Source organism: Rhincodon typus, unplaced genomic scaffold, assembly GCF_021869965.1.
Source record: "Rhincodon typus isolate 14 unplaced genomic scaffold, sRhiTyp1.1 hic_rhity00003346, whole genome shotgun sequence".
Classification (NCBI taxonomy): Eukaryota; Metazoa; Chordata; class Chondrichthyes; order Orectolobiformes; family Rhincodontidae; genus Rhincodon; species Rhincodon typus.
In genome coordinates this window covers 1-10,572 of record NW_025968984.1, presented here as the reverse complement: position 1 = coordinate 10,572, position 10,572 = coordinate 1, and the positions used below count along the sequence as shown (strand labels likewise).

The 10,572-nt window shown below is 43.6% G+C and overlaps 1 protein-coding gene across 1 annotated transcript; it reads right to left on the bottom strand.

Annotated features, from left to right (window-relative positions):
- Window positions 1-6,894: 6,894 nt before the first annotated feature.
- Window positions 6,895-10,274, bottom strand: LOC125481732 (prokineticin receptor 1-like; the record flags this gene model as incomplete). Its single annotated transcript, XM_048593630.1, has 1 exon — window positions 6,895-10,274. A coding segment is annotated over one exon (752 nt), but the record flags the coding sequence as incomplete, so codon positions are not given.
- Window positions 10,275-10,572: the final 298 nt, after the last annotated feature.

The window sequence follows — 10,572 nt, the reverse complement described above, 5'->3', positions numbered from 1 at the left end:
CCCATGCACCTGCTCACTCCCCAAGTCCTGAAACCTGGGAGACTTCAAGGTTATTTAATAATAAGTATTGCAAGTGCCTTGTGATACCCAGAAAGGGATAAAGCACATTAGGTCGGCTGAATTATACAGAGATTGTTTCTGCTTTTTTCTTTGGCAGTATGTGCAGTTCAGAGTTCTCTTGTATGGAAGTGTTGGGTAGAAATACATTTGAGCGACATGAGGAATGCAGAAGTTCAGAGGGAGTTGAAAAAGTATGTTAGAGAATTGAAGAAGGTTTGTGAGAAAATAATTGCAGCCAGCATAAAGGGCTAATCCCAAAGTCTTCTACAGGTAAATCATGAGTAAAAGGAGGAGTAGGGCCAATTAAGGGACCAAAAAGGAGATTTGCACATTGCAGAAAGAGGCATGGCTGAGCTATTACATGAATACTTTGCATCTGTCTTTACCAAGGAGGTAAATGTTACTCAGGTCATCGTGAGAGAGGAAGAAGTTGTGTCACTGGAACGGTTCAAATTCAGTAAAGAGGCAGATAAACTGCGATGCATCCAAGGATGTTAAAGGAAGTGTGAGTAACAATTGCAGGGGCACCGGTCATAATCTTATCTTTCTGAGACACAGATGGTGCAAAAGGACTGGAGAACTGTGGGCATTGCACCTTTGTCCATAAAAGACTGTAAGAATAATTGTAAACCTGTCAGTTTAACTTCAGTGATGGAGAAGCTTCTAAAAACAATTATTTGGGATGGAATTAATAGTCACATGTGATGTGCATGAGCATTTGAAGGGTATTCAGTCCAATCCCACAAAACTATTTTGTGAAAACTTACAGCTCATGGGATAAAAGGGAGGTAGCAAAGTAAAAAAAACTTATTGCTATTGTTCAGCCAGATTGTGGTGGTAAGTAGATATTTTTTGGGATGGAGCGAAGGTTTGCAGTGTTGATTCTGAGGGTCCGTATTGGGACCCTTGCTTTTCCTGAAAGCTGCAAATGTTGTAGAACTTAGTGTGCAGTTTGAAAGTTGGTGGCTGATAAAATATGGAAGTATTGTAAATGGTAAGGAGAGCAGTGTAGAATTTTAAAAGCACGTGGACATGGTGGGCAGGTAGATGGCAGGTAGAGTTCAATGCAGAAAAGTGTGAGGTGATGCATATTGATAGAACAGGGACAGAGTAGCAGGAAAAAAGGGATTCTGCTGTATTTATAAAAGACCTTAGCTGGAGTATTGGGTGCAGTTCTAGACATCAACCTACAGCAAGGATGTGAACACAATGGAGAAAGTGCAGAAGAGATGTACAAAAGTGGTTCCAGAGATCAGAAACTTCAGTTGTGAAGGTACGTTAGAGAGCTTGGGATTTGTCTCCTTGGAGAGAAGACAAAGAGGAGATCTGATAGAAGTTCTCAAGATAATGTCTGGATAGTGTAGGCCGAGAGAAACTGTCCCCTCTTGTAAAAAGATCAAGAACAAGAGGGAATGGATTTAAAGTGATTTGCCAAAGTAGCACATGTGATCAGAGAAAAAAACATTTTCACATGAGTTGTTCAGGTCTGGAATGAATTCTTTGAAAGTATGTTGGAGGCAAGGTTCGATTGAGGCATTCAAGGGCTCATTAGATAATTATTTGAATATAAATAATGTGCAAGAATATGGGAAGGAGCCAGGAGAATAGCATTAAGTCATCAAACAAGTGGAGTGCCATGAGGATCTGCTCTTTGTGTGGACAACTGCACTAGTGTCTGTGCCTGTTAATTTACCAGGTAATGATCCACGGTTTTGGAAGCAACGAGGAGGAAATTGGGGAAATGGAAGTATTCCTCACTCCCCTGCTAATATCCTACAGTGCCTCCATGTTCAGAATCAGCTTCAACTTGCATTGTAATTAAAATATCTTTTCATCTACAATAAGGATCAAAGACTTTATACTGTAAAATATTCCACTACTTCACTTGACATTATTCAGAGAACTGTCAGCTGTTAGAGATCATGCCAAATGGATCATCATTTTCTTTTCTCATTAACTTGCTCAAAATACTTCTTCCATTCTGCTTTGATCCTTGAGATTACCATTCAGTGCATTACTGAACGAAGTCAATTTGTTCAAGCTGTCTCTCCTTTCCCTTCCACATTCTTTCTTGCTCCCAGTTCTCACCATGCAATCAGTGTTGCTGAGAGCACTGAAGAAAATAAGTGTTTCAAGCATCCAGTCGTGCTATGGGTGTATCTACCACTTCCCCACACCCTTTCTCCCACCCCCCAAGGAGAAATTAGGGATGGGCAATAAATGTTGGCTTAGCCTGTGGAACCCATATCTTGAGAAAGGTCTACAGCACAAGAAGTGGCACATTTGTTCTGCCCTGATCAACAACTACCACCTAACTATTTTAAGGCCATTTTCCAGAACTTGGTCCAAAGCCATGTATGCCCAAATCCCCAAATCTTTCAGTCACAGTCAGGTTCAGTATGTTTTTACAAAACGATTGATTTTTGGGACGAATTGTCATTGTGCACATTCGAGGTAAAAACTTAAAAATAATGTGGTTACGGAAAGCCAGATGGAATTCTTTCAACTGAAGAATATTAAAGCAGCAATTGTCCAGCAGATTTGAGGTTCTTTTACTGGTTGATGGGAATGAAAGCTGCAGGATGCATGAACTAACTGAAAATGACACAAGAAGCTTTTCAAGTGGGGATAGTAAAAACGATCGTTTTGGTACAGGTATTTTTACATCTACCTACATGTAATGACATACCTCTGGAACAGAGATAGTAGGAACTGCCGATGCTGGAGTCTGAGATAACAAGGTGTAGAGCTGGATGAACACAGCAGGCCAGGCAGTATCAGAGGAGCAGGAAAGTTGATGTTTCGGGTCTGGACCCGTCTTCAGAAATGGGGGAGGGGAAGGGGACTCTGAAATAAATAGAGAGGGGGAGGCGATGATGGAAGTGGATAGAGGAGCAGGTAGGTGGAGAGAAGACGGACAGGTCAAGGAGGTGGGGATGAAGCCAGTACAGGTGAGTGTAGGTAGGGAGTTGGGATGGGGGTTGGTCAGTAGGGAGGGAGGAGCGGGTAGGTGGGAGGGAAGACGGACAGGTCAACGAGGCCGGGATGAGCCTAGCAGGTAGGAAGAGGGGGTGGGGATCAGTCAGTGAGGTGGGAGGAGCAGATAGGTGGGAGAAAAGACAGACAGATCAAGGAGGCAGGGACGAGATGGGCTGGTTTTGGGATGAGGTCGGGGGTGGGGAGATTGTGAAGCTTGTGAAGTCCACATTGAGGCCATTGGGCTGCAGGGTTCCCAGGCAGAATATGAGTTGCTGTTCCTCCAGCCTTCGGGTGGCATCACTGTGGCACTGGAGGAGGCCCAGGATGGACATGTTGTCCAAGGAGTAGGAGGGGGAGTTGAAGTGGTTTGCGACTGGGAGGTGCAGCCCAATGGTCTCAATGTGGACTTCACAAGCTTCAAAGTCTCCCCTCCCCCGACCTCATCCCAAGACCAGCCCATCTCGTCTCCGCCTCCTTGATCTGTCCGTCTTTTCTCCCACCTATCCGCTCCTCCCACCTCACTGACCAACCCCCACTCCCATTTCCTACCTAATAGCCTCATCCCCACCTTCTTGACCTGTCCGTCTTCTCTCCACCTATCTGCTCCTCTATCCACCTTCCATCATCACCCCCCCCTCTATATTTATTTCATAGTCCCCTTCCCCTCCCCCATTTCTGAAGAAGGGTCCAGACCCAAAACGTCAGCTTTCCTGCTCCTCTGATGCTGCCTGGCCTATTGTGTTCATCCAGCTCTACACCTTGTTATCTCTGAAACAGGTGGGACTTGAAGAGACAGGCATTTTGGTTCAGAAATAGGGACACTACCACTGCACTTCCAGAGCCTCCTACAAAAATAGGGCATGGAAACTTGACTCAACAGTCTTGATGTAATGTCAAAAAGTGGATTTCTTTTTTAATCATCGTCTTCATGTGTTATGACATGCTTCTGGAGTAGATGGCACTGGTTGGAGTGGAGACTACACAGTACAGTGAGGGACATTGTCATTGTACTCTGCAGCAAAAAAATAAGAGTACAGAAGGCTGTGCTACCTACCTAATGCTGGGACTCGGGCATTTTCTCATGGCAGGAGAAGGACTTAAAAGTGGGAAGAGTGGATCTAGTTGTTGTGGTTCATGCAGGTGCCTGTGGCACAGTAAGAAGTTCTGTATAGTCAGAATGAGGAGCTAGGCACCAAATTGAAAAGTAAAACCTAAAGATGGTATTTTTCAGGTTATTACATGAGCCACACGCAAACTGGTTTAGGGCGAGTATGATTCGTGAAATTAACATCTGGGTCAAGACTGGTTAAGTGGAAGTGAATTCCAATTTGTGGGCACTGACGCTAACACTGGGGAAAGGTGGGGTCTGTATCATTGGAATAGTTTAGAACTGAACCGGGGACCAGTGCTCCAGTGAGTTGCATAATTGGCAAAGTAGAAAGGGTTTCAGAAATAAAATTAAAGAACGTTTAAGACAGAGGAAAGGAGAATAATTTTCCCCTAGAGTCATGATTGTTTGGAACAGTGTTCCTCAAGCGGGGGTGTTGAATATTTGTAAGGCAGCAGTAGGTAGATTCTTGATAATCAAGGCAGTGAAAGGTTACAGGGGATAGGCAGGAATATGGCTTAATCAGATCAGCCACGATCTCAAATGAATTGCAGAGGAGCCTAACCTTAATTCATATGTGGTAGAATAACTGACTTTAATGCAATGTAATTAGGGTTGAGAGACTACTTGGTATGCCATTAGAAAGAATTGAGTGCAGGAGTATGGTGATTGGGTGTCAGGAAGGTTAGGCAATTAGTTATAAACAGGCAAAACCATACTTACAGCCGTTTATTTCTGTCCTTTTCATTTTGACACTTCCCTTTAATTGCTCCTTTATATTTTCCATTCCTTTATTTGCTTTGAGCAGTGTCATTTTCTCCTGTCCCATTTAGTCAGTCGCTGGTTGATGTTTACAAAATAAACGTTGAATTAATAAATTTGTAGATGACACCAACATTGCTGGTTAGCGGACAGTGAAGAAGGTTGTCTCAGTACGAAGGAATCTTGAGCAGATGGGCCGAGGAGTGACAGATGGCGAGTTCAGTTTGGATAAACGTGAGGTGTTAGTTTTGGTAAGGTAAACCAGGGCAGGACTTACACACTTAATGGTAAGGTCCTGGGGAGTGCTGCTGAGCAAAGACACCTTGGGATGCAGGTTCATTGTTCCTTGGAAGTGAAGTCGGAGGTAGACAGGGTGGTGGAGAAGACATTTGGTATACGTGCTTTTATTAGCCAGTGCAATGAGTCTAGGAGTTGGGAGGTCATGTTGCAGCTGAACAGGACATTGGTGAGGCCACTATTAGAATATTGCATTCAGTTCTAGCCTCCCTGCTGGAGGAAACGTGTTGTTAAACTTGAAAGGGTTCCGAAAAGATTTACAAGGATGTTGCCAGGATTGGAGGGTTTGAGCTATAGGGAGAGGCTGAATAGGCTAGATCTGTTTCCCCTGGAGTGTTGGAGGCTGAGGGGTGACCTTATAAGAGGTTTATAACATCATGAGGGGCGTGGATAGGATGAATAGCAAGGTCTTTTTCCTAGGGTCGGGGATTCCAAGCTTAGAGGGCATAGGTTTAAGATGAGATGGGAAAGGTTTTGAAGGGACCTAAGGGCAATTTTTTCACACAGAGTGTGGTGCGTGTATGAAATGAGCTGCCAGAGGAAGTGGTGGAGGCTGGTACAATTACAGCATTTAAAAGACTTTTGGATAGGTACATGCATAGGAAAGGTTTAGAGGGATAAGGGTCAAATGGGACTGGATTAATTTAGGATAACTGGTCAGCATGAACGAGTTGGACTGAAGGGTCTGTTTCTGTGCTGTACAGCTCTGTGTCTCAATGAACCCGAGCATTTATATCTGTCCTTTTAACGATTCCCTTTAATTGCTCCTTTATATTTTCCATTCTTTCCTTTACTCCATACAGTGTCATTTTCTTCTATTTCTTTTAGCCAGTTGCTGGTTTACAAAGTAAATGGGATTGAATTAAATTGGTGGCGATATTGACAAGGCGGTATTGAAAAGGATTAGCTTGAAGCTTGTGAAGCCAAGTGCAGTTGGTCTCAGGAGTGTGACTACCACACACAGATGACAAGTTGCTTCTATTGTTCCGACCTTATAAAAAAAAACCCAAGGCCTCCTGATCTTTATGGGCATTCACTAGCCAACTCAGTACCTTTGCGTTAAAACCTTTGCGTCTTCAAAAATAAACCGTAGGAGATGCTCAAAAGATGTTGCGAGTGGCCGTTTGTTGCTTGAAAGACTTCAAAGGGAAAAGGGGCTGTCACTTCATAACTGATGGAACTGCAGCCAAGACAGGCACTGGACACTGTCCAAAGTGTGTCTGTGTATGTGGAACAGCAGTGTGTGGCTCTTATATCAGGCGGAACCAGAGGAGATTACATGTTGTTTTCTTACTCTGACATTTATATTTTAATGGGTTTTTATTTCAGTGGGATTTGGTCTATTTGTACATGTTCTCTTTAAATCATTCTCAGATGTTCGCTCTACTGAGCTTATGCTCCTTCAAGACTTCTTTTATCGCCAAATTAAGACAATAGAAGCTTCAGATTGCAGTTAAGGTTTTTGGCATTTATTCATGTCAGTTTTCACCCTGGTTTCTGGAATGGGCCAGACTAAGCCTCCTCAAAATGTTTTAAGAAGGCAGCCTAGACCTTAACTTTTTCGTTTTAAAAGCTAAATGTGAGGTGCTAGTTCCAGGTGCAATTCAACTGGTCAAACTACTCGACGTTAAGCAAAACACAGTTTATTCAAATACTATGTTAAAATATAACAAAAGAATGAAGAACTTATAATAACAACTCTAATGGAAAACGTAACAGAATAATAGCTATAGTAACTATTGCTAATTAACTGTTCCAATATAGTAACATCCCATAAGTACACCCTTTAGTAAAAGGCAAATTCAGAAAACAGATTTTGTCTGGCATGCAATCCAGCAGTCTGGAAAGAGAACCCAAGCTTTTGGCTGTAATCGAGAGAGGGAGCACAAAATAGCCTCAATTTCTTCAAGACTCCAATAACAACTGCCGAACCTAAAAGCTAAAGACTAGAAATCCTGGTCTGTGAGAGCTGGCCACACCCAGCCAGGCTGCCTCTATTGTTCCAACTTTTTTTTCAAAAACCAAGGCCTCCCGAGCTGTTTATGAGACTTCACTAGCCAGCTCGGTGCCTCTGCCTTAAAACCTGTCTTCAAAAATAAACTAGGACAAAACACAACGCTTAAAGCCACAGCATTGTCACACATTTCATTGATGCCACTAGCTTTAAATGTGGATAACACTATTGGTACATGTGTATGAGCACACAGTAAGAAAATTGTTTCTGGAGAACCCTAGATTGGAAGCTTGAGAGATTGCTCGTGTAGGACAGTTGAGATGTAAGGCCTGTCTCTCTCTCTGACTCTTCTTGGGTGTAGGCGACTAAAAAAATGTGGTGACGGGAACAGAAAAAGACCTTTGTGAAATTCAGTCTCTTAAAGTTAAACACAGACCATGCACAAAATGAAGCAAAACCTTTTCCTTCCATTAATATTATTCAACACTATTGATGTTGCAGGGACAAGAAACAATTACAGAGGGTGTCTACAGTTGACTGAAGAACCATTGACATAATACAGTGCACCACTAGACAAGAATCAGCCGATTTTATGCAGAACCAGAGTGTAAGAACTTTGATGTCTCTCTTTTCGGATTCAGTTTTTAACAAGTGGATGCTATCTGAATTTGGGTGACACCAGAAACGGGAATGGTCTGTGATGCGTTTGCAAGCTATTTACAAGGAATTTTCGACACCAGTATTCATTCCCATTTACAAACAATGTTTTCCAGTTTCTCTGTTTTTCCCTCTTCAGTTCTGGCTCAAACTGAGCTAAATCTACAAATGGGACTAGTTTAGTTTGAGAAACTTGGCCGGTATGGATGAGTTGGACCGAAGGGTCTGTTTCCATGCTGTATGTCCAGAGTCGAGCATAATATCTCCAACGTGAATATTTCAGAGATGTTTCTGAAAGTCCTGGGGTTCTTCTTCTATAAATTATAGTCTTTCTTTCATTGTAGCAGATTGTCCAGTCCACCCTCACGACCCATCCCCCAATCGCTGCTCCAGGACAATCATGTAAGGAAATGTTGACACAAGGCACACAAAGTTTTTGGGATTGCATGTAGCCGGATCTGGTATGAGATGTATAATGCAGTAAATCGGTTTTAGCGAAGGAAATCTGCAATGAAATGTTACTCATGGAATGCCACAGCCCAGTTTGGCAGGATCCATATGAAGCATCCTGTCCACCTGGACAGATTCTGAAACCACCGAGACCAGTAAACCTGCTTAGGAAGATCTAGTCTCTGTCGAATTCCCGTTGTGGAGGCATGGTCTTGCTTGTAATCGTATCTAGAGCAGCACCCCAAAAGTTGTAAGCACTGAAGCCTTTCAACATGAGGTGTCAATCCAGTACCAGACCATCTACTGTTTCCTTGAGAGCAAGTGTTAGCTAAATCGTGGGAGCTTTTGGTGTCAGCCCTGGCACCGGGGCGTTGCCTATTGCAATCACTGAAGACACATGTCATCAACAGAGAATTTGCATTTTGAAAATATTCTTGTTCCCACCATCCTGCACACACCTTGCCGTTTTCTTCCCTTTGGTGCTGAGGGCAATAAGACAGTGTCTCAACTTTCCAATGTAGATCACTAGATAGGTAGGAGTCTTTGCTGATTTGCTTCATTTCTTCTCTCCACCCAGAAACTCCTGTCTGAGATAAAATTGCAGCATGTGTCCCGCACAGAGCCATCCACCAATTTGAGAGCTTTTCTGATTGGCTCTTGTCACAGCTTACCACAAGTCTCTCTATTTGGTTAGTCCGAAATAGGCAAAGCATTGGTGAAGTTCAGTATGTGAATTGGTTCTGAGTCAGCAAGGAATCTTGCTCCACTGATGTCAACAGTTGTTCTTGGTCTTGGGAAAAACATTTGTGAAGCCCATTAACAATGCAGAGTAGCAAAGGGAACCAGGTTATACCGGGCCTTAGCAATGGGATATCTGCTGAGTTTGAGTTGACTTTTTAGTATGTAGGATGGAGGAGGCTAGGAATCTTGAGGACATTTTGTAAACTCTGCATCTCCTTTAGAATTGGGACCTAAAAACCAACATAGCTCCCTGCACGCTTAGCGCAACTCCTTGAGTACCTTAACTATCATCTTTGCTTCCCATGTGGCCACCAGATAACTTCACAGCAACTGTCTAAGGGAAATCAATATTTTGCCTTGTTTCACTGTTGAGACAACGCCACCCACATCATCAACACTTCTAACCAGGCTGGTTGTCACATCTGTACATCAGTAGAATCGCTTTGTTTAACATTGCCTTGCCAGAATATCTACCCACATGGCAGGTGTTACCTCAACCTGCAGTGCTCATTGGCTATTGCTGCTGAGGTAGTTCGTCAGACACTGGCAGCACTGAGGTCTGGCACTCTTGCATGGCAGTGCTTTTGTCAGGCATGTAGGCAGCCCTCCAGCGCTGAAGGAGGATCTTCCTCACATACTTGCAAGTGTTGTTTTTCACCGTAACGAAGAAGAGCGTGTTTATCATGCTGTTGCTCATTGCGATGCACTCTACAATGTAGTACACCGTGATGGAGTGCTTTTCTCTCAGGAGCATGTTTGGGAAGAAATCTCGGACGATGGTGTATCCGTAATATGGAGCCCAGCAGAGGATGTAGGCGGTCAATATACCCATAAGGACCAGGACCGTTTTCCTCCGTGCTCGAAGCCGCTTCTTGATTTGGTTGGTTTGCACGCCTGGCATGCTTTTGAACCACAGCTCCCTGCAGATCTGCACATAGCAGAGGGACATAGTCAACACGGGCGCAACAAATTCCAGGATGAAGAGGAACAAGAAATAGGATTTGTAGAAGAGTTCCTTGTCTGCTGGCCAGATCTGCCCGCAGAATATTTTCCCGTTGCTCCCCACGAAAGCATCGAACGTCGTTTCCGTTGTAAAGTATGCTGAGGGGATGGAGATGAACAGGGAGACTAACCACACAGCAATCAGAACACAGTAGGCCGTCTGAAACTTCATACGAGGTTTCAGCGGATGCACAATGACCAGATACCTGCAACGGGTACAAGAGAGAAACAAAGGTGAAGAGATAAGTGGGAGAGCCGAGCTAACTGGAAGATTTGGGTCAGTCCATTAAACTTCCGGCCAGGAAGATCCAGTTTGTTTGTTACCGAAAAGAAAATACAATAAATCCTCTAATTCCACAAAATCACAAACTCGTCTATCGATCCTAAAAAATAAATAACAACAAAATCTACAACCTGTTTTTAACAAGCTCTGCCCTCGTGAATTTCATCATTCGTGGGGGCAACACAGTGGCTCAGTGGTTAGCACTGCTGCCTCATGGCGCCAGGGACCTGGGTTCGATTCCACCCTCTGTGTGGAGTTTGCACATTCTCCCCGTGTCTG